This window comes from Dicentrarchus labrax, unplaced genomic scaffold, assembly GCF_905237075.1.
Source record: "Dicentrarchus labrax unplaced genomic scaffold, dlabrax2021, whole genome shotgun sequence".
NCBI classification, from domain to species: domain Eukaryota; kingdom Metazoa; phylum Chordata; class Actinopteri; family Moronidae; genus Dicentrarchus; species Dicentrarchus labrax.
In genome coordinates, this window is record NW_026136704.1 from 30,463,749 (window position 1) to 30,488,795 (window position 25,047).

General features: G+C 39.9%; 1 protein-coding gene across 3 annotated transcripts in view; it reads left to right on the top strand.

The window, feature by feature from the left end:
• The window catches only part of slc8a2b (solute carrier family 8 member 2b), a 164,509-nt gene that overhangs the window by 133,613 nt on the left and 5,849 nt on the right, over window positions 1-25,047 (top strand). For all 3 annotated transcript variants that reach the window (XM_051398566.1, XM_051398565.1, XM_051398567.1), the window contains 9 exons: window positions 1,079-1,204; window positions 1,580-1,775; window positions 3,172-3,302; window positions 6,158-6,531; window positions 12,378-12,481; window positions 13,861-13,878; window positions 17,848-17,972; window positions 21,620-21,719; window positions 24,000-24,275. In XM_051398566.1, coding sequence (XP_051254526.1) covers window positions 1,079-1,204; window positions 1,580-1,775; window positions 3,172-3,302; window positions 6,158-6,531; window positions 12,378-12,481; window positions 13,861-13,878; window positions 17,848-17,972; window positions 21,620-21,719; window positions 24,000-24,275 — 1,450 coding nt within the window. The remainder of the gene's footprint in view (window positions 1-1,078; window positions 1,205-1,579; window positions 1,776-3,171; window positions 3,303-6,157; window positions 6,532-12,377; window positions 12,482-13,860; window positions 13,879-17,847; window positions 17,973-21,619; window positions 21,720-23,999; window positions 24,276-25,047) is intronic.

Consider the following 25,047-nt stretch of genomic DNA (forward strand, 5'->3'; position numbering starts at 1 on the left):
TAGAAACTTGGTTTGGATGTGAGAGCCGAGACAATCTGCGGCTACACTTCCACTCACAGATGTTTCTACTACCTCATTAGCAACCAAGATATGATCTATACACCGACTCAGTCTCGTTCACACAATTTCAAGACTCCGTCCTTTCCTGGAGTAACTTTTGGCTCATTTACATGAACTACATTTGTTACATTATGAAACAAAACAACAACATGAAATAAAAATATAAAAATCCCCATATTAAAAACTGTCTTTAATATGCAGTTGACATGACAACTTACATTGTCCTAGTAACACAACATGCTTTCTGGCAGTCAGATAGTGACCGTCAGAGCAGCGATGTAAAGTTGATATAATATAATATAATATAATAAAAAAAAATAAAAATAAAAATACTACCAAATCAAGGAACATGTCCACTTAAATGTTTCTAACAAAATACTTGGCAGCAGTTCTTGAGGAGTAGAGAATGAAGTAATTTGATTATAATTGTATATCATATTGTACTTGTCTTCACTCTCTCGAGCTAAAACTTTGGGTTATTTTGATTGACCATCTGTGAGTGAAAATGAAAATGAAATGAAAGAAAACAAAATTTGCTTTATATTTTATTAATTTCTCCCATGCAGTTAAACATTGAACGTAATGTCCTAATGTGCTGATGAATTAAACCAGTCCTACTGACTATCTTCTGGTAGTTCAACAGTTCATTTAGTTTTTTAAACTTTAACAGACTACATTTTCCAGCTGGCACAAAAATATATTTTTTAAAAGTTGTTAAAAGATTCAGGCACTGCATCTAAATGGTTTGGAAATGTTTTCAACAGCTTATAAAGTTACAGAATGTTTTTTCAACCCACAGATGAAACCGAGCCGACGTTCAACAGAATTCAAAACATGAAAATCATTTGAGGTCGTTTGCTAATAGGAAGTACCCTTTGAAAGTTCCAGCTTTTTAGGAAATGAGGCAATGGCAAGAAACTGAGCACTTCTACAGTCGGTGTTTGTACGGACAGCCGTGCATGTTGTCGGTGTGTGTGGATGATGTAATCATGAGTGTGTCCTCTCGTCTCTCCTTCAGGTGATTCGTATCCTGAAGGAGCTGAAGCAGAAATATCCTGACAAAGACCTGGACCAGCTGATGGAGCTGGCCAACTACTACGCACTGCTGCACCAACAGAAGAGCAGAGCCTTCTACCGCATCCAGGTAACACAAACATAAACACACACACACACACACACACACACACACACACACACACACACACACACACTTATTATTAATAAGTCCCTGAAGTCAACACACAAGGTTGTCCAGACCCACAAAAGGACATAAAGTAGTTCAAGAACGTCTTGAACTGAACTTTTGTCTTTAACTGTTTCTGCAACTGATTTGAGAATCAGCTCCTAATGAAACAGGACAACAGGTTCATGAGCTTCAGTGAAACAATTATAACACTTCATAGACTTTACATTAAAGAAATGTCTGTCTATTTCTTGTTGTGAAAGAAAGTGATAATAAATGTGAAGGGAGTTCTGTACACTTTAATTCTTCTAACCCCGACATCCCTTCTGTCTCAAGGCGACTCGTATGATGATCGGAGCTGGAAACGTCCTGAAGAAGCACGCAGCCGACCACGCTCGCCGTGCAGTCGTAGCCGACGAGGAAGCACCGGAGGATGAAGACCTGGGGATATGCAGCCGCATCTCATTTGAAAGCGCCCACAGTCAGTGCATGGAGAACTGCGGCATTCTGACGCTGGCCGTGGTCTGCCAAGGTAGTGAAATAAATACGTAATGAGTTCATACTGAATTCACATGAATAAGTTAGAAGAAAAGACCAGTGTGGTAATAAAGTATAAGATTTATTTTTTTTCCTTCAAATGAATGCATACATTTCAAACTACACTTTTTCACTGTCTTTGATCTGTTTGAGTTTTATTCTCTGAGTTTCATTTTTTTTCTGCAGTCCGAATTCAGAGCAACAAGCCCTAACTGCTCTGTAATTACTGGATTAAAGCAGTGGTGAAAGGAGAGCTCAGATCCTTCACTTAAAGGTCCAGTGTGTAACATTTAGGAGAATCTATTTACAGAAATGTAATACAATATTCAAAGGCATGTTTTTATTAGTGTGTAATCACCTGAATATAAGAATGAGCTGTTTATATCTACAGAGGGAGCGGGTCCTCTTTTATAGAGGCTGCCATGTTGAACCGCTATGTTTCTACCCCAGTAGGGACAAACCAAACACTGGCTCTAGAGAGTGTTTTATGTAGTTTCTTCTACACGCTTGTAAGGCTGAGCTGTCTTCAAATGGTTGTAATCTGCAACTTCGCCACTAGATGCCACTGAATCATACACACTGGTCCTTTAAGTAAAGGTAGAAATATCACAATGTAAAATACTTTATTAACAAGGTTTTATACATTACGGATGTTAAAAAATATAAAGGTTTGAAACTGATCGCTGCCCATTGAGCGTGACTCACTGGTGCACTGAACTTTCCAGGTAAAATTCGAGCTTTATAATTTCTGTTCCACGAGTGCGAGTAGTCAACATAAATGTTTTTGACGGTTTTGGGTCACAGGTCGTACTGAGCCGAGGCAGTCACATACTGAACCAAACGTCCTGCTTTGAACGGCCTCAGAATGAACACACATACCGTTACACCCCATTATACATTCATAAGACTTTGTATTTTATAACACGATAGATTATAGTTTTTGATAAAAGAGTAATATGGAGTTTTTCTCAACAGTAATGGACATTGCTACTTCAATTATATTTTAGTGTCTATTAAAGGTAAAGCCGTATTCAGGTCTAATCTGCACCACACAGTTCTTCTTTACTTTAGACCAGAGCAGAGATTCATCAGGATGTAAATAATCTGACAGGGTTATATACTCAGTTATTTTTGATCTCAGGACACCTTTCATACAGAGACTAGATTTCTCCTTTTAAATTGTTCTCAATGCAGAATATTAAATATAACTACAGATAAATTCTGGATTCAGACTGGAAACATTAGAGCTTAATGTATAAAACAAAAGGGTTTGTGCCAAGTTCTTAAACACAGATGAATTCACGTTTTAAAAAAATATATTTACTAATGAATGAATATACTGATAATGTGCGATGTGCCCAGTGTTAATTTGTCTTATTTCTGCTGTTTAGGGGGTCTGGGAGAGAACACCTTCTATGTGGACTACAGGACAGAGGACGGCTCAGCCAACGCTGGGTCAGATTACGAGTACAGCGAAGGAACTCTGGTATTCAAACCTGGAGAGACTCGCAGAGAGATCAAGGTGAGTAAAGAGAAGAGGGAGGAAGGAAGAGAGAGGGAATCCTATTGTGTGGTTTTTAAATACTTCGAACTAGAAGGAATTTATGTAATTACATTCAAAGAATAATGAATAAAGAAAACGCAATGTATATTACTGCACTGACTGAGCTGCTTCAAAGTTCACCGTCTTTGATTAGATGTTCCCAAGCTTTGAGAATCAAACTTGGGATCAAACAAAGATTTTGATTGGAAGACAGAAACCTAGCATATAATTTATGTTCTGTGAATTAAAAGCATATAGGATGACTGCACGGTGTAAAGGCGAGGTAAGAAGGGTAATTTCTCCTGAGATTTTAAGTGTAATGAAGGATCAAAAGAAGTGTGAGGGCTGGATGAGAGGAGAGCGGTGCAATAGCCCCAAAGAGTCACATAAAAGGAGCATGGGGGAGCATAAATCGGTTCATCTACCGTGAATAAATAGATAAGATGATCAGTGTCAGTCATCAATACAGCAGACCAGATTTCATCGATGCCACAAATGAGCAGAGAAACTAATTACACTTGAACGTCTCACTCATCTGCCAGAACTCCACTTTCATTTCTGTGTCCGTTCCACCGTGTGACCGTCACTTCACACTCCACCGATTCAACAGAAAGAGATCGACACTCTTTGTTGTTTGTAACAAAGACTCATAATTGTTATATCAAAAAAAGGAGAGACTCGCTCGTTCGAGTTATATTACGAATCTAATTTGCACCACAATGATGAAATGGGAGTTTATCTAGTCACAAGATTATAGCAGTGTAATAAAATACAACAATGATATTCCAGACAGAAAGGAAAAATTCAAATGTACCTTTACAGGGAGTATTACAAATCATAATCTTAGTGGTAATAATAAAAGCAAACAAGATATAGAAAATACAGTATAAATAAATTAAATTAATAACATTTCACAATTAAAGAATTAATTAATAATAAAACATCCATCCAAATGATAATTCCAGGCTTAAAGCTCCAGTGTGTAACATTTAGGAGGATCTATTGGCAGAAATGGAATCAAATATTCAGGTATGTTTCCATTAGTGAATGAATATAGGAATCATTGTGTTTTTGTTAGAATGAGACGTTCTTATCTACAGATGCTGCTGGTCTCCTTCTGTGGAGTCCGCCATGTTTCTACAGTAGCCCAGAACAGACAAACCAGACACTGGCTGTAAATTGGGGCTTTCACATTTTAGGTTCACAGTCTTCAACTTCACCGCTAGATGCCACTAAATCCTACACACTGGTGCTTTAATCGAGCTTATATAGTCCGATGAGCGTTAAATGAAGTGCAGCTTTAGTCTGTCACACATTAGTTATAGAACCCGTCAGTTGAGCCTCTGAGAGTATACTTTATGTTTACTAGGTGGAGAATCTGCATAATATAAGCAAAAGTTATTGAGTCTGTTGTTTGAATAAAGTTAAGTCCTTTTGGAAAACAACTGCTGTTAGAGGAGAGGGTGTGAATGATGTTCCGAATACTTCTGTAAAAGTCTCACACAGAGGTTCAATAAGGGATAGTCTGGGTGAATAAGAGAGCATATGTGTGATTTATATCTGGATTTAAATCAGGATAAATTAGTGCTGACAATTATTCAAGTCTAGTCATTTGCATGTTTCAAACAGATTATACGTTTGTGCGAATGCCAGTTATGATCTATCAATTAATTGCAGAGAAACATTTTTCAGATCAAAAGCAACAGAAGCTTTATTTAATTTGTCCTTTTTCAGCTGGATATTACAAATAAATAAATCAAACTTGACGAAGTCTAACTGAATCCCTGAATGTCTCAGAGTAAACAACAAACTTTGATTCTCCAAGGTTTTAATGTGTGGAAGGTTGTGCAGGAAATGAAAATGAAATTAACTGTCACAACACGTGTGCTGATTGAGTGAAGGTCTGAGCTGCATCCTGATTAGGCTGATTGACCCGATCAGTAACAGAGATGAGACAGTCAATCATAACACCCCCCCCCCAGCTCTCTAATGGAGAATGATGCTCAGTTACTGTTGGACCAAACAAAGCCTTACAAACTCACACAGAAAGTGAATGTCAGAGTCGCTCCATATCTGCTGGATGTGTAGATAAACTACTGTTTGCTCATACATTCACCATATCAACTGGCTTCCGGGAAAAAATCAGTTATCGCTGGTTTCAGGAACAATTTTCATCCACACCTCGTCGTTAAATTTATATTACCTTTCAAAAAGGAATCACATTTTCTCAGTCGCCTTCTTCATCTCTTATTATGTTGCATCGTGGAGGGACTCCATCCAGACTATGTTGAAGTCTGAACACATGGCAGGACGTAGTCTGGCTCATTGGATTACACTGCCAGACTAATCTGATTTGGGAGCGCCCACCTGTCCGTTGTTGTGCGGTGGCATGATCAGATGATAACAATCTCATATAGATGATGAGTATTGTAACTGGAGACTCTGTTTATGTGTCAGCTGAGAGGGAGATGACGTCTGCTCTCAATATTCAGCAGAGGCGTCCAGACGCACAAAGACTCAAACATTAAGTTGATATCAATACACTTTAAATTCAGAACATACAATTAAACTGCAGTTCACATAATAATCACACTAGACTGGGATCTTTTTTTTCTTATACGGCTCAAGAAAACATTCAGTATTCAACTCCTGTAAAATAAAATTCCACCTCCAGAGCTTTGTCTCTTGACTGAGCCATAGGTTAAAGCACAATAACACACCCTGGAGGGTCTGGACTTGTTGAACTTCCTGACTTGGTTGAAACTTTTCACAGCTGGTGTCAGTGCAGTTCATTCATGCCTGAAGGTATTGACCTTCTGTCTGTTTATCTCCAGGTTGGTATAATCGATGACGACATCTTCGAAGAGGATGAGCACTTCTTTGTGCGCCTGCTGAATCTGCGTGTTGGCGATGCAGAGGGGATGTTTGAGAGCGATGAAGTGGGTGCGGCCCCCAAAGCTCGCTTGGTTGAGCCCCTGGTTGCCACAGTGACCATCCTGGATGACGACCACGCTGGCATCTTCACATTCAGCGATCGCATGGTGCGGGTGAGCGAGAGCGTGGGCACCATGGAGATCACGGTGGTGCGCAACTCAGGCGCCCGCGGCACTGTCATCCTGCCCTACCACACCGAGTCAGGCACCGCCAAGGTTGGAGACGACTACGAGGACGCCCGAGGAGAGCTGGAGTTCACCAACGACCAGACCACGTGAGTCAAACATTGATAGTATTTCATTAGAGGACTGAGTTCTGAGCATTGAGGCCAATGTGGTGTCTTAAACCTGCATTCTTTCTAATGGCCAGCAGGGGGCAGCTCCATTGGTAGCAAAAAGAATTGAGTTTGTATTAAACCTAATGGGAAAATGACCTGACTTCTCTCTTGATGAGCTCAGTAAACAGTTTCTTAATGAATTTATGGTCTAGTTTCAGGCTTCTTCCATACAGCATGATGTTCTTTTAGTAAATGATGGTCCTATTTAGAGTAAAATAGACCATAAAGCCGGGTATGCTTTAGTGCGGGGCTACGTTGGGAAGTCACTCTCAGTGAGTCCGTCCAGCTCAACAAACCAAACTCAGTTCAAACTTTCAAAAGACTGCTGATCAAATATGAATCCAGATTATGTTAATGCGTTGCCGCTAACTCGCCTTAAATAATTTCTTAAACATATTTTAGTGTACTGTTTATCTGTTTACAAGAACATGTGTGACCAGGTATACATTTAAATCTCAGAGAATCTCTGTACAACCTCCATCTTCTGCTGCTGGTCACACAGTGGCTGTGTTGGAAGTTCAGTGGCTTTATCAGTAGTTTGTTGACCTTAAATCTCGTTCAACAGCATTAAATCTCCTGTGTCTCTGTTACAGGTTGCAGGTTTCTATTTCTTACATGAATGGAGCCAAAGAAAATAAATAATTTTAGGGAGTTTGTCGAACAATAAACAGTAAGAGCAACAAGAGAAGGAAGGAGCAGAGGGATGTTTTTATTTCTGTCTTTGCCCTCTTTCTTGTTTGTCTCATCACCTTTTACTCCTTTCCCATCCTCATCCTCATTTTCTCTTCCTCCTCCTCACCTTTCCTCTCATTTATTGTCACCTCCTTTCTCACCTTTTCTCTCCTCTTCACCTCTTTCAGCTCTGTCTTCCATCTTCTTCCACCCTTGTGCTTGCCAGAACAACAATCCTATCCATTATTTATCAAGGCTGACCAGAGGGGAGGCCCGGCACACTCATGCTGACTCCTCTCTAAGCTTGTGTGTTTGTGTTCATGGTGCGTTACTTTTCATGGTGGACTATAAATTGATTGAGGGCATCTTTTAATTCCTTGGACAGTGGTGTGTTTCTTTGTTTCAGAGGCCTGGTTTTATGTCTGTGCAGCACATGTGACAGACTGCTTGCGTGATATCGATTCCAGCAGCTCTAAGCTGATGTAAACTGACTGAATGGTTCATTGACTGACAGAGACCTGAATTAGGTGAGACAGGACTAGTGGTGGGTGATGGGGAGAATGAATGGGTCTTGGTGCGTTTCTGTGATGATGGAAAACCTTTTTTTTCACAGTCTCAGCACCACCGTGGCTCTGCTGTTAAGGCTGGATTGATTCCTGATTGTTTTTCAAGTGGCTAATGATGGCCCAGTCAGCGTGTCTGAATGTGTGTCACCTTCTCCAAAAGCCTCGAACCAAATACCTGAAACAATCCTGCTGCAGATTGACAATGTTGTCACCTTTTTCACCCTAATCGACGGCCACAAGCTTCTTCTTCCTACCGTCTCTGCCCTCTGTGGCCTTCTTAAGCTTCTGTCCGACTACATTAAGTTTCTTGATTACTGATGGTGCACTGACAAGCCAACAGATCCAACGGTGACTGTGAAAACTGCTGCGACTGCAGTTCCACAGTACTTCATGCTCCTGCAGCCAACTCTGAGTACTTTAACTTCTCTGTCTTTGCCTCAGTGAGCTTTATTAGGAGAGTAGTTTTGGCTCCCCTTTGGTACTACAACATGTCATGTAGAATTATAGTTAAGAAAAAACCTCTGCTGGGAACTGGACTGCCCACATCTGTTTCCATCCTTCACTCTGTCCCTGGAACCAGGAGCTTTGCTTTTGGTCTGTTCTTTAGCTCCACACTGCTGTCTTGCTTTGCTTAGAAACTGGATTGTCATGACCAAACTGCTGGGCTTTTGTGCTTTTGACACATCTAGATAGAGACAAATAATAGGAGTTTAGGTTCCTCTGTTTGCACATTTAATTGTCCAGCAGTCATGAGAACAAAATTAAGCATGTAGCACTCATCATTAAAAACACAAATATCTATTCCCCTTCAGAGAAGATGTATTTACACTTGCTTACACATACCCACAAGGTGTGAACTAGAGGGGCGCCAGGGGGAGCTTGACTCCTCTTAATAAGACATGAGTTCTCCTGAAAACCAAATACCATGCATTTCTGTTTTTCTGTATTTTCATCATCATGGATCATGCATAAAATTAGACTATTACTGAGGTATGATTCATAGATTAGGGTGATTCATCACTACTTTTAAGAAGATTCTTGCTATCACCATCGAAGTGTGGTGTGCAATATTCTGAACTTCCACTGGCTTTAACTCAAACATCAGAAATAAACGTATTACTCAGTCTGAGCGCTGAATCACCATTATTCCCAAAAAAAGTGAGCTCCCCAAAAGGCCACATATATAGTTTACGCATTGCACATGTCTAAACTTTGTATCTAATAGAGTTAACATTCATGTGGACATTCAGAACTGTGTAGTCCAACTTTAAACGTTAGACCTCACAATCCTTTAGCCTGTGTTGCTATCGCAGCCTCTCTGTGGTTTGTTTACAAAGCCGGTCTGTCCACACGTGTATGTTCATGCATGTGAGTCCCTCTGTGTACAGCTGAGGAGAGCTACATAACCTGCTGTTTTGGTGAGTTTTATTTTGGATGTGAGGTAAAATTACAGCTCTTGTCTCTGGAGTTTGGTGGCGAGCGATGTCGATATTACGTCTGTTTCTGGTTAAACTAAAGGTCTAGGGATCCTTTTCATAACATTGTCAGACACTTAACAATCTGAGTCTGTCAGTGGCAGAAACAAGCTCTTTTAGTGGCACATTTGTCCCCAAGGATTAGCTAATGTTACACAGCAACTATACAAACTGTTTCATGGCTATTTTCTCATCTAACTTGGTGAATTAATGATTTCTTTCAACCAAACCAGCGGTGGAGATTGTTGACAAAGACTGACAAAGATGGTTTCTGTCCAGTTTGAAGTGCTTGATAAAATTACTGATGTAAGAGTGCAACACAGAGTAGCAAGTGCATTTTGTGTATATATATTTAAGATATATTTCTTTGCTTCTAAGGTGAAAGATGAAGATGAACCTTAAATATTTGTTTATTTTATTTAATGATAAAAAATTAAATCAAATAATAATGTAATGAAAGTAAAATATCCAAAATATTAGTCAAAGTAGTAACATATCATCGCGTACCACGGATGTGAAACGGATCACCTTTGAGGAGTTTGTAAACTAAATCAGATTAATTTTTATGGAAGAACTTTAGATTGTAGCTTTCAGCAGTGTCCTTCCTGCTGTAACTCTCCTGCCGAGCCCTTTTATTATCATTCTGTCTGCTCATCTTCACCTCATCTAATCTCCATCCTTCATTTCTGTCATTTTCACGCCACATTGCTCTCCAGCAGGGTTACTGGCCGCTGATTGCATCTGTCCATCTCTCTCTCTCTTCCGTCTTCTTTCATTTTTAATTGTCTGTTTCTCTCTTTTTCTTTTGTTTCTCTCTCTCTCTCCTGTGCATTGCACCTTCTCTTATGTATGGATTCTTATCTTCTACACCTTCCTCCTTCATACATCCCTCCCTCCCTTGCTCTTTCCATCAAGCATACTTCTTGGATTTTCTCCCTCCCTTCTTTAAACACTTTTTCTATCCTTCCTTCACTTCTTCTTCGTCCTCCCTCTCTCATTTCCTCCTCTCCTAACCTCTCCCTTCATCTTTCATTTTCTTTTACCCTCTATCCCTCTCTGCTCTGCTGTCTGTGAGTTGGTTTCCATAGTGACATTTCAGTGTGGCGGTCCACAGAAACACTAACAGGTCTTGTCATCATCACTTCCTCTCCTCTCACAACAGGCTGTCATTCCTCATCCCTCGTGTATGGCCGGCGTCATGTGGCATTAAGGCCATTTTGTTTTTGTTTTTAATAATTTGTCGCTCCTTTTCTCCTCAGTGTCAGTGCTGTCGCCCTCACTCTAATGTATTATTCGAACGTTTCTGAGAATGACGACTTATGCAAATACAGTATATATCACTGTCAAATCACTGGCAGCATATTTTTTGTTTTGTTTCATTTTCTGGTATTTAAACGATGCTTTAATCAACATTGTAATAATAACAATGTATGAAATGATAATGTGAAAGGGGTCTGTTATAGTGAATCTGCAGCTTCACTTCGGCTTTATAGAGTTTCATAGTGAGTTTCAGCTCATTGTTTAACTCTCCGGCCACAACTTTACTGTTTATAGTCACTGTCACTGTTCCCATCCCGTCACTTTCAGAGAGAAAGCTCTGCTCCACTGTACACTACCTGCTCAGCACCAAACAGCAGACAGACACAGTTAGAGACTAGCTGGTGAACGAAGTGGAGCAATTAGCAGCTAAAGAGACAGATATTTCCTTCAGGAGTTGGAAGAGACCAAAAACAGAGACATTACATAAATGTGATAGCAATGTAAAGGTCCAGTGCGAAACATTGAGGAGGATCTATTGGCAGAAATATGCCACAGAATATAATATTCATAAGTATGTTTTCATTAGTGTATAATCAGCTGAAAATAAGAATCACTGTTTTATCAATTGAGACTGCAGGTCAGCTTCTATGGAGGCCTTCATGTTTAACCGCCGTGTTTCTACAGTAGCCCAGAACGGACAAACCAAACACTGACTGTAGACAGAGCTACGAGTTTTGCATAGATTTCTTTTGTGCTTGTAACAGGAGGGTGAAGCGAAGGAGTTGCAATCTGCAACTACACCACTAGATGTTTCTAAATCCTACACACTGCACCTTTAACATCTGAATAATTGCAAATCGCTTTTACGTAAAAGTCACAGTATAAGTAGATCGAACGTGGTAACATTTCCATTTCACATTCAACACGACACAAGTCTGAATTGAATGCTACGCTCACGTGCACGGAGGGAAATTAAATGTACGTCTTGTTGCCTTTTTAGCACATTCTATTAATTAATTCATATTATTAACTTTGCTCAAACTTCATAAACCTTGAAACCCCATAAGATTGTTGTAGATATTCTTTTCAGATCATTCATTCATTTGCACTTCAGGGCAAAATAGGTTAAAACAGTAATAATCACCTATACTGCAGGTAATTATAGGTATATAATTACATGCTTTACTTTCTCCCTCTGCCCCTACCTTTGACGGACTTATTGATTCTCTCTCTGCATCCAGCTTCCTTCTGCTCTGATTTACATGCAGCTTGTCGTGATCAGACTCAACAGGACGGAGACTGCCACGTGGGCAGCTCTATACTGTGTGTGTGTGTGTGTGTGGTGTGTGTGTGAGAGAGAGAGAGAGAGAGAGAGAGAGAGAGAGAGAGAGAGAGAGAGAGAGAGAGAGTGCATGTGAGTGAGTGTGAGTCAGTGTGTGTTAATGTGTTTATGGCCCTTGAGGTTTGCAAGACCAGCACATCAATAATGAGCACTACCTGTGGTGAAGGCCCTGCGAGCACTACGTTAGTTATTGATGAAATGCTTTACTTTGTTTGTGTGTCTGTCCCTGACTGTGTGTGTGTGTGTGTGTGTGTGTGTGTGTGTGTGTGTGTGTGTGTGTGTGTGTGTGTGTGTGTGTGTGTGTCCGTCTGTGAGTCTGCATGTACAAGTCTGTGTATGGATGCTCCTCTAACATGACATTGTACATTTGCTTGCAGAAATACAAAATATAACTACGTTTGTTTCTCTCTCTGTTTGTGTGTTTGTGCGTTTGTGTGTTTGTGTGTTTGTGTGTTTGTGCGTGTGCAGTCAGACTTTCCAGGTGAGGATAATTGATGATGAAGAATATGAAAAACATGAAAACTTCTTCATCGTGTTGGAGGAGCCACGCTGGCTTAAGAGAGGAATCTCAGGTACGTATATACAGAATGTTTTGTTGACTGGATTTAATGTGATTATTTTATTTGACCTCAAAGGAAAACTGTTGATCGACAGTAAAGACAGAACGTATAGGGCTGAGTGTTGGACTCGATGCTTGGTTTATACAGACCAGACTTCCTCTGTAGCGATCTCAAACTATTGAAAGAGCACTGAAGGCTGATATTTGTTGTGCACTCAATCTTTGAACAGTTTTAGGGCACTTTCAAAAAACATGATGTTGCCTTTTAGCTCTGGTTCATGTTCACGTTGACTTATAGCAGATACAGCGCGGGGTGAAAGGGACAGGTGCATGCTGGGGTTTTTAATGTGTGTTATTGTAGTTTGGCTGCTGAATATGCCCTCTTATTAACACGGTCAGCAGCAGTGGCTTTGACACTGAGCTCACAGAGACGACTACTTTTAAAATCCTTCGTGCAAAATTCCTTCTCCTTCTGGGAGTCATGACTCAGTCAGATTTTAAAATAGCGAGCCCTTAGTACACAACTTGTTTTCCATGGAGGGTTTTGTTGTGTTAATCAGTCTGATTCTTATGTAATATAAATAAAAACAATATAATGATGCTGTTTATCATGTTAACAGCAGGCTTCTTTATATGGTTAGTGGAACTTTGTAATCTTTAACTGCTGCATTAGTTCATTTTCAAATAAACTCTGCACAAGTAGCAAATTAAAATTCATCCTGTATATTTTTGTGCGGTATTTGTTTTTTATAATCTGTGGGGGGTTTTTTGTGTGCGACAGCCTGTTTCTTTTCTTTTTGTATTTTGTTCTGTTTGTTTAGTTTTTTAGCTGCTTCAGTGACCCACTTTACCCACAGGGATCAATAAAGTTCTGTCTCATCTCAGACACAAAGACACACACACACACGCACAACTACACACACGTTCAGGGACCTATCGATTCATCTATTACCTGTCATCACTACAACAACACAAGGACTGAGTCGCCTCCTTTTTTCTCTGTGGAGAGACGGAGAAAGAGCAGTATTTCTTGAAATATCAGAGGATTTTCTTACACTGTGAGATGAAGGGATGAGAGAAGAGATTTGTGTTTGTGGTAAAGAACAGAAAGTGATTGTTTGTTTGTGGGGGGAGTGTGACAGGGTGAATGTGAGTGACTTTTAAATGAAATTGAGACAGAATTAGAGTTCTTCTACAGTAAAGTGATGTACACAGCAACCTCTATCTGAGCTCTCAACGGTTTCTGTGGGTATTTGTGAGTTTCATCTGAACGTAGAGTGGAGTTTGATGTATTATTAGATGTATTATTAGGATAAACCTTTGATTTGCATTGTTGCTGTCTGACTTTGAATGTGAGCTATCACTTACTGCTCTTCTGTTCCTCTTTTACAGCTCTGCTGCTCAACCAAGGTAAGACCAGCAGATTATTCCTCCTGTTTCAAGCTCTGAAATTAATTTTAACTAATTGAATTTCATTATCAATTAATCTTAAGAATCGTTTTCTTGATTAATTTGTTTGTTCAATAGAATTTCCGTAAGATAATGTAAAATGCATGTTACAATGTCCTGAAACCAGGTTTCTGGTTATTAGACTATCAAATAGCAAACTGTTCACTCAGCTCACTCAGTTGCAAACAGGTCGTGGTCCAGCACAAGCTCCGCCTGCATGTCTAACTCAATGGGGACTATATGGGATATGGATATCTTTGTAGAATTGTATAATTACTAACTGATCCATACATTTGTGCTACAATATTTGGACTCTGGGCTTTAAAACTACATTATTACATATTTGTAATTCATAAAGACATTTCTTGTTACAGTTTACATAAACATCTACATAATCAAACCTGGGTGTAAAAGTACATGGCAATAAAAACTCACAGTAATATCCATCCATGCCTTCTCTTAAAAATAAAGTTCAACATCTTTTCTTGAAACTTTGCTTTAGATAAAGAAGTTTTATCTAAAGTACCCATGAATAGACACTAATTATTGTGAAAGACAGTTAGTCCAAACGACTTAAACTGTGCCATGAACTCTTTCAGCTGCAGCCGCTCAGGTTTTCTGCTCAGCTCGGACACTGTTTACTCTGCACCACACTGTAATGGCTTGGCTCACATTTCTGGCATCTCTTTTAGCCCTGCTTGGGGAAGCGATGGGTATTTGTCTGTTAACATTTGGATCACAGCAGAACTGGCCTCTTTGAATCTCAGCATAGCACAATAGGACAGTTTGGGAATAAATGCTTACAAATGAGTCGGCGCTCGGCACTCTGGGCTTCGTTTGTGTGCCGTCACTCTGTGCTGATGCAGATTTATCACCATGTTTGTGGAGTCTGCGGTGGCTGTGCTTTATCGTGTATATCATACTATACTTTGATATTATATTGCTTTTTATAATATATGCAGCCTTGTGTGTCGGAGGCAATAGAGCATAAGTGAGATAACTTTAAAACTTGATTGATTTGTTTTTATGGATTTTATTGGATTTAAGACAAAATAGAAGGGGGAGAAAGAAGTAAACATTTTAGTCTGTAAAATTGTACATAGTGTAGCCTTATGATCTGTTGAAAATTAGAGACAGAGTTGGACAGGAAACAAGGGAGAAAGAGTGGTAGAGCACTTCCTCCCTGTTAACTGACAACCCATTGTTCAAATTAGCTTTAAACAGGAAGTCCTCTAGTGCCAAATCAAAATATACAAATGAGAAACCTAATCTTCTCCAAACAGAAGCAGGTGAGTGCTGTATCCAAAGAAAATGTAATTTACCAATAATAATCCGAACCTGCTGCCAGAACGCTGCCGGTTCGCTGCAGGCAGTGAGCCTTAGTGCCCAGTAAAGAAGATTTATTCATTAATCTTTCCAAAACTCAAAGTACCTCTTGTTGCCACTTGGAGCCACCAGAGTACAAAGCAGGCGAGCAGCTTTAACCTCAAATGACTGACGATGAGAGGCAGCCAAAGCAGAATTCAGAGGCTAAAAGATCAAGTGGGGAAACCCCGCGGTAGGGATGACACATAATAATGACGCTCATTGTCCTGAAGGTGATTTCTCATTCACCGCACTTAACTGTCACAGCAGGAGAGGCTTCTCTGAGCCGGAAGATGCTGCTGATCAGAGGAAATTATAATAAACTCCTTATCCCTAATGTGTACAGGCCCTATACGTTCCCTCAGGATGAGTATGAATATCTAAAAAGGCTTGCTTTCATTAATTCCTTCAAGATAATATGGCTTTCTCCTGCACATACTTATACATTCTTTAGTGAGGCTGGACCGTTGCATTAGTACAGCTGATGGACATGCATGCTTCATTGGGGTGCATTACTTTTACCTTACCTTTACCAATCCCAGCTGTGGAGACACTTGTTAGTTGTCTCTTTGTGTATTTTCCCTCGTTTAAATCATGATCTTTTATTGTGCTTTTATGTAATTTATTCGATCTAATGTTTTGTCTTTTATCTGGAACCTGAGTCTGATATAAAGTTAGAATTGAATTGAGTTGAAGCACCTCAAAGTGAAGAGAAGCCATGTTTGAGTATGTGTGTCTGTCTGTGTTTGTGTGTTTATGACAGCTTGAAATAGTGTCAGTGAATACTGCAGGGACGGTTGCCATATGCTGCTTCACTCTTACAGTCTTTTCATAATTAGACATGGGCGGCCTTTGAAGAGAGGGGAGGGCTTTAATCTCACACACTCTCCATACCGCCTGGTCTCTTTATTTTCCTGTTCTCTCACTCCTGAGCAGAATGGATGAATGAAAGAAAAACAAACACTTACAGCAGATATGAAACACATTCAGTGTTAATCCCCTGTTTTTCTCTGTCTCTGGATCGAGGGTACATCTTATTGATCCAGCAGGAGGGCCCACACAGCAAATTATCAGTGTTTCAGTCATTCATTAAGCAAAACAGGACAAAAACTCTTCTGCTTTTCAAACAATATCATTGGTTTTGCTCCGTTTTTTAAACAGAATATGTTCAGGATTAGGACAGTTGGTCGGATAGAACAAGTCATATGGAGATTTCTTTTCTTTTTTTTAATTGGTTAATTGTTTGAGTAGTAGTAGTGGTAGAGCTTGTGCCCTATGTACCAAGTCTGAGTCCTTGATGCAGCGGTCCAGGTTAGAATCCCACCTGTGGCCCTTTCCTACATGTCATCCCTCCTCTCTATCTCCCCCCTTCCTGTTCACCTTACTCAACTGTCATATAAAGGTAAATCCCCCAAAAAGTAAAGGCCCCATTTTCACTGTGCAATTATTGGCTGTCCAGTTGACACTGGTGAGAAAGTGTGGTGAAATCTTTGATTCAGAAACGGTGGTCCTACATCTCAAACATCCACTGAGAGACTATTCAGAGCTTTGGCAACTGGAGACAGGCTCCTTCAAAATTCAGATATTTAGGACCTTTTAAAATATATAGAACGAAATCTCTGCACACTCTAACGTGTGACAGGTGCATCAGAGGGAAGGTACAATTACAATATGACTCCCACACACTGTCTCATTTGCAAAAATATTTTATTATTTTAATGTTTAGGTCTTACATTATATGAAATTTAGGACCAAAAACCAACAATTTAACTGCTGCTATGACCCAATTTTACACAGCAAATCAGAATACAAAGTGAAATGATGCAGAATATGGTAATGCTACTTCTTTAAACTATATTTAACTTAGACTCACTTTGTAAAATTCCTATTCCATGTTGTCTCTTCAGCGACTTCACGTTCTCCTCCTCTCTTGAGGTTTGTAACGCACAGAAGTGCCGGCGTTATGGTCAAAGCTTGTTTACACTGTAGCAATACAATTCACCAGGCTTCCATCCCACTTTCAGACAAGCCATAAAATTTATATTGTACAGTCTGACAGAGACTGAAGATTTTATTCGACTCATCTGGCACAGTGTGACAGTTGTCATCATGTATTTTCTGTTTCAGCCAACCATCCAAATGTTAGTGTTTACATTTTGGAAGAAACTTTCCACCCCTGCTCTTCTCGTTCCTCTCTGTAGATCCACCTCTCTAATCTTTCTGTGTCGCTGTGTTGTTGTTTTTCTGCTTCCTCACACACACACACACACACACACACACACACACACACACACACACACACACACACACACACACACACACACACATATCGTCCATCTGTCATCTTCTCATGTCCCTCTCCCCCGCTGTGTGAGAACATGCACACATCAACTCGTGTGTTGATGCGCACAAGTGATGTATTGCAGCTCTAAATAAAACGCTGACTCACAATCTATTATTGATGGAGGTAGAAATATGTGCGACATTCAGTCCACACTCACTGTTTGTGTCCTTATTGTTTCCTTCACATGACCTCTCCCTGCTCTCCCTCCCTTCTTCCCACAGAGGGGGCGGAGGGGCAGATGAGCTCTGAGGAGGAGGAGGCCCGGAGGATAGCTGAGATGGGGAAGCCCATCCTGGGAGAGCACAGCCGCCTGGAGGTGGTCATCGAGGAGTCCTATGAGTTCAAGGTGCACCATTTATTCTCTGGGAGAACAAATACCTTCTTTGTGTTTCCTGATGTACAAAGCAGCTGCTCCCAGTGTGGAGGGCAGGTTGTCAGTAGCTGCCAATAAATGTGTTGATGATTTATTGACGGTAGCCCATAGCAGCTTTAAAGTTTATTACTCAGATTAATTAGATCATTTATTTCTAATTAAAAATAATAAAAAGATAAGAACTGGCAAAGAAGGTTACATTTATAAAGCAATAGTTTAATAGCAAAGATTTCTGAACATCCAAGAAGGAAGACTTTATATGTACAGTATGTAATTCAAAGGCTGTCCAAGTAACATTTCTCTCCAAAAGCTAAAAAAGCAGAGCAGGAATGTAGACACCTGTTGTCCTGCACTGTCAACGGTGTAACTGTGCTTTTCTGGGCATGTTATATAATCCACCTTTATACTCTTTCTCACACCAGTGAACCCGGGGCCTAAAGCTCTCAGAGGGCAGGTCTAATATGGGTTTGAACTATTGAAAATGCACAAGAAGCCCTTGATACCGCAGCTAGCTCGAGGCATGCAGAATTCAAACTCTCATGGCATGCACAGAGCACCGCTACAAATGCCTTTCAGGCTTCTGCTGCGTTCCCCTGTGCACGAGGAGCAACATCGGAGGAAGTGGACCGCGAGCAATCCAAATATTTTAATTGGGTTCAGGTGGATTTTAAGCAAATAAAAGCAGCTGCCACCACATTGACCAATACCCACAGCCTGCCACTCTGAGTAAGAAAATGGGTTTAGTTTACTGGCAAGTCTCAATTCACAAACGATTCAAACACACAAGGACGTTACATTGCTAATCCATTTGTTTTAATTGCTCTTATTCTTAATTAAAGTAACGTTTCAGTTCCCTCATGTGTAGTTGACTTTTGGTGAACTACATAATATGTTTTACCAGAGGTAGTGAGAGTATTTTATGCCTCAGAGTCTGAGTGGAATACACATCATACATGATTTAAATATCAACAAGCACTGTAACTCCTTTCATAAGCTTTAATGTATGTAATTGAAGCTGTGGGTTGTTCGACAAGTTTCAAAAGCCCAGAAACCATGGAACAGTGATCTCTTTCTCTTTTGTTACAATAAGCAATGAATGCTGCACTGTAAATAACATTGAGCTGGTTCAACTTAAGAAGTCAATTTGCTGCCTTACAGATGTGAGTTGAATGAATGAATGAATGAATGAATGAAGAAGCAGCTGAGGTCGAAACATTTGTTTAAGGTCTTATTTGACTTATGTTTTCACAAATTCAGTAAACTTGTCCACTAAGCTTAATAGTTGGACCAACAACTGTTCGATCACACTGATGAACATTACAAACAACTTTGATTTCCTTCTATATTTTTCTCAGTTTGAGGATTCAGTTCTTCATTGCATACACATTAGTTACAGCTGCTGCTCCTATTGAAGCTACAGCACTGGCTCATAGACAGTATGTGGAACTGTGAGTGGAACGGGGGGTTAGAGACTGAATTCAACACTGACCTTCATCGTGGTTTGCAGCCATGACTTAACTTTAAATGTAAAATGTAAAGACACACAGAAGGTTTTTATCATATATGTTTTATTTAAACTATAAAAAAAGAAACTTCTCAGGAGAGTTTTAACTCTCAAACAATGCATGCTGGGAGGTCTGCTAATATGCTGATCGTGTTGTTTTAGAAACTTAATTTAATGATGTTTAATTAACTTGGAATAAATAAACATTGTATATTTATGTTAAGATTAGTTGAGTCCAATAATTCCTGTATTAATTTTTTAGAATGTGGTTGTAGGCAGCAGGTTAAAGTTATATTGAATATTGGTGAAACTGCACTGCGTGAGGGAAAGTGTAAAAGGGCACACAAGAGGGCTTATATACATCCCTGAGACATACACACACAAACACACAAACACACACACACACACACACACAAAATAACTAATTATCACAAAATATTTTAAAAAATGGAAACAAACACCCTCTGCACTATCAGCCAATTAAAAACAGAAGCATGGATTGCATTAAATACAGAGGCTGAGTGAGTACAAACAAACATCAACAGATAACTGAGAGCCCGTCGTTCCGTCATAACTCAAAACACAGTCCACTAAAATTCAATCCTCTCATCCTGCATTTGATTACAAAGTCCATTGACCCCGTGTGGACGTATTATTGACCGTGTCTGTTGTGATTTGTGGTTAGTAAGAACCAGCTCAGGGAATAATGCAATTTAGTATGATTGGCATTTAGATGCAGCACACAGGAGATCAATGTGAGTGGACTGAGACGCTCTGCTTGCTGTGAGCACAAATAAATGAATAGGAGGATTTGTAGTTAAACTTTCTGAGGCGTATTTACCCGAAATGTAAAAACACAGAAAAGCAAAAATCAATATATATAAATAAATATATGCAGATGTTTGTATCATTGATGTATGGACACTGCTGTCTGTACTTTGAAGATATTTAAAGGTTTAGTTTGCCCTGTTTACAAAATCACCACTGCAGTACAAATGGAGGGTGTTGCACTGAAATGGTGGCAGGCGTCTCGGCGGATGGAAACTCAAATCCTCTGCAAATTAAACTGAAAATGAATACGGCTGGAGAGAGCAGGTGGACCACATGGAAGAAAATATCTGTGCTTGTGCTTTGGTTTAACTTACACTGTGAGTTTATTCTTCTTTTGAATCTCTTGTGATGTTGTTGGCTGCCTGTAATCTCCTGTTTCCATAACTCACAATAGAGGTTCTCACCCTTTTTGGTTACATCAGGCCACGGACTGAATTTAATAGGATGTTAATTTTTCTGATGAGTTCAGGTAACTTAATTATTTGAAGCTATAAAAAGTCCCTGGCCCCCAGGTTGGGAACTCCTGGTTCATAATGTGTTGATAACAATAGTCCGACACATAACCCTCTGAACAGATTAAACAGATGTGATATAAGTTAGTAGAATAATTAGTGAGCTTTAGAGCTGGAAGGTGGATTTTGTTTTCCCAAAAGTTCAAAATCGATGCAGCAGAGGCCGAGATATCTCAACCTTATGATGCAACTCACTAGCATCTTTAATTAGATCCCTCACCACCTGGTAAACCTTCTGTAAAGATTTCAGTTCTCTAAGCCAAAGTGTATTTTCTCAAGGAGTTAAGAAATCTCCCTCTGGAAGATCATAGTGGTCCTACTGAGGCAGCATCAGTGCGTCTCACAACGAGCAAACTGAACTTCACGTGTAAGACTGGGGGAGATAATAATAATAAACTCTACTTATACAGCACTTTTCAAAGCAATGTTACGAAGTGGTTGAACCAAGATTAAAACATTGATTGACTGCAATAAGGCAAATAAATCAGTGATAAAACGTTAATATAGGATAAAAACAATTTAAAAATGCAGATGAGACATGTTAAAACTGCCCTACTATTAATAAAACTTTATTTTACAGATTGAGAAGTGATTTCTAACTGATTCTCCAATTATAATTTGATATGTTTGAAGTTTAAACTAATGTTGTTTCAGATATGTTGTGTGATGGACAGTCACAGCCCCCTCTGCTAACAAGCCCAGTCACACCTGAGTGCCTCTGTCACCTGTCCCCAGCTGTAAGTGTTTGCTAATGTTGTGCTTCTGATTGGCAGAGCACCGTTGACAAGCTCATTAAGAAGACCAACTTGGCGCTGGTGATCGGCACGCACTCCTGGAGGGAACAGTTTGTGGAGGCGGTCACTGTCAGTGCAGGTGAGCTGTGTGTGTGTGTGTGTGTGTGTGTGTGTGTGTGTGTGTGTGTGTGTGTGTGTGTCAGGTTTTTTTCAAGTGGAAAAGTAGAAAGTACACTGACTATGGATAAGTACTTCATACAACCCCATTAAAAATACAAACTATCCCTTCAACAACTTACCTGAGGTTTATTTATATATAAGTTTATTAATGTCAGTTTCATCCTCCTGTAAATCAAGTTTCCTGACATTCTTTAAATAATGACTTTTTTAAATGACATCAATTTGTTTTTATTTATTTATTTATGAATAAATTATTTTGAAAAGGCAGATGCCTGTTTTTGTTTTTTTTTTTTTTTTTGTATTTTTTTCAAAATATCAAAATTTAAATAATAGCTGTTGTGTTATAATTAGAGTCTTGACCTTGTTATCTTGACTGACATCAATTGGTAAACAAAAGACTGAACTTATCTACCCCATCAGTACCATTGGTCAGTCGGTCTGTCTGTCTGTCTGTCTGTCTGTCTGTCTGTCTGTCTGTCTGTCTGTCTGTCTGTCTGTCTGTCTGACAGTTTGAATATACTTTCGAGACATGTCTCTTCTTGTACCTGGATGTTTTTTCTATGTCTAACTCTTTACATACAATTCACCGGACCTTCGTTTCACACTGACTGAAAACTGATACAGTGCAGTTTGACTCAGGCTACGATCAAGAGTTTCTTAAACCCCTCTCATCACATACAAGTAACTTACAGGGTTTGGTGTTATTGCAGGATATTCTGTAAGTTGCACTGATTTATATGGAAGCTGTTTAGCATTCCTTACTACTGCCCACCGGATGTCTAGACCAGTATTGAATGAGGTCTCTGCGGTCTCTTGGTGGCACACACAGAAAGTCAGCTCGGCCAGTTAAAATACTAAATGTTTGCCAGCCTGATCATTTTAAGTGGAGGAAAATAGTTTTTTAAGATGAGAACATGGAGTTTATTTAGATAAAAAGCAGTTTACAATAACTCTTCTCTGACGCTCTGTTCTTCTGAGAAGTCTCAGTCGCCTGTAGTTTCCCTTGCAAGGACCTCACCATTAAGATATGTTTAAATAATTCATTTAGACAGTGAACGAGGCTTGAATTCTTGTATCTAGAACCAGCCTTTGGCCTAGAGTAGGAAGGAGAGGAAGAAATAAGAGAAAGAAAAGGGGTGTGGGGGTACGATACGGAAGTGACAAAAGAGGGGTAAGAGGAGGGTATTCATAGGAATACCAGAAGAGGCTCCCTCTGCTTATAGCTTCAAAAAGGGGAAGTTTGGAGTTCAGTGCCTTGCTCAGTGGGTCTTTGGCAGTGCTGACACTGCTACCGGCTGTAATACCGTCCCCTGTGTCTGTGGTAGCTCTCTGACAAAATTACAGTTAATTACCTCAAGTGTTGTACGAGGAAACACACAAGGACACGTCTCCAATGAAAGTAATAAATGAACTCAACAGTGTCATTTGCAGTGGGGAAATGGTTCGTGAATTAAAGGGACTGTCAAAGACAAAACACAAGCCTAGTGTTGTTTTGAAGTAAAGATCCAAATACAACATTATACCATAAAGTATCAGGTATCTATTTACACTGTGGCCCCACCCCCAACCTGTGAAACTATACCTTCCCCCCTGAATGTACAACAGTCCAATAACAAATAAAATCACAGATTATGCCTCGCTGAAGGGCAACAAACCGCCTGAGCTTGGTGTAACTTGGTCCATTGAGTCAATAAAGCTCTTTATGAGCAGATGTAAAAGCCTTTGAGCTACTGTATGTGTACTGACTCACAGGGACTCTCCTTATGTACCTTAAAAAAACAACATGGGATCTCATTATGTCACAAAATTAGGAAAATATCAATTATAACAGGTCCAATGGTAATCATTAGGGAATAATGTTCAAACACATGAGCAGAGACGCAGTCGGCCGTCACATTGAACCAGTGTTTTGATTTAATGGTGAATAGTTGGTGGGTGTCGGATTTGTGATTCAAGGCCACCACCTAGTGAAAATAACAGTTCACTACAGACTGTAATAATTCCACTACAGCATCAATCACGCAAGTCCAAACACTTGTTGTGACAGCACTTCAAATGTATGTTCATTAACCTGTAGATAACCCCTGAAAATGGTGTTTGTATTGTGTTATCAGTGTGTTGCTATAATGTAACGTACATGAAACCTGTCAGACGTTTCTGTACATGTTTAAAAAGGCTGTTCTGGCTCCAATCTTCTCTGTGATGTTGTTTAATGTTCCTCCTGTTTGTCTCCTCTCAGGCGATGGTGATGATGACGAGGAGGGCCGTGAGGAGCGCCTTCCATCTTGTTACGACTACGTCATGCATTTCCTCACCGTCTTCTGGAAGGTCCTGTTTGCCTGCGTCCCGCCTACAGAGTACTGGAACGGCTGGGCCTGCTTCTTGGTCTCCATCAGCGTCATCGGCCTCCTCACCGCCGTCATTGGAGACTTGGCGTCACACTTCGGCTGCACCGTGGGGCTCCGGGACACTGTGACCGCTGTGGTGTTTGTGGCATTGGGAACTTCTATTCCAGGTGAGTGACAGGACGTGTGGAAGTGTGGAAGGTAACATGAGATTAGCAAAACTTGTATGTAAATCCAATCAATCTATTAATAAAGGATTCAATCACACCACAAATACATTTGTGTTCAATTTAGAGTATAGTAACGGGCGTGTCTAGCAACTACTTTGCATTTAGATATCCCCAGACGACTGGCAGACACTGACCCTGGCACACTGGAACCGGTTTGTCAAGAAATTCAGAATCCACTCAATGAGATTTAAATTTAAATTTACATGAGAAAGAGGATTCTCTGGTGAATAACACATGTAAGGGTGTGAGTGTGGTATCTCTGAAACCTTCCCCTACTGATGTGCATCTACATCAGCTTCAAAACCTTTCATCACCAAGAGGGTGAACTTTGTCTAAAGGCCATTCAGGATTCACATTTAGGAACTGTTTTGTTGTTGACTGATTTAAAAACACCACTTAATTGTATATTTGGCCACTATAATGCTGTCTGATCCAGGGCTCCTTTACCTTCTGTTTAAAACCCTTTGTAACACTATGTGCACTGGTGTCAGTAGTTTTACAAGTTTGCAAAAGCTCATTAGACCATTACATGTAGGGAAACTATTCCTATTGTGTAGTCCTGCAGTTGTCATTCCAAACATACTTCAGGTCACAACTAAAGTTGGACTTAATTATCATCATCCATCCATCCAATTATAGTATAAGCAGTTTACTCTCTGCCTCTTAAAAGATTTTTTACCTGGAGAAAATGTTAGTTTCCTACAGACCCCTG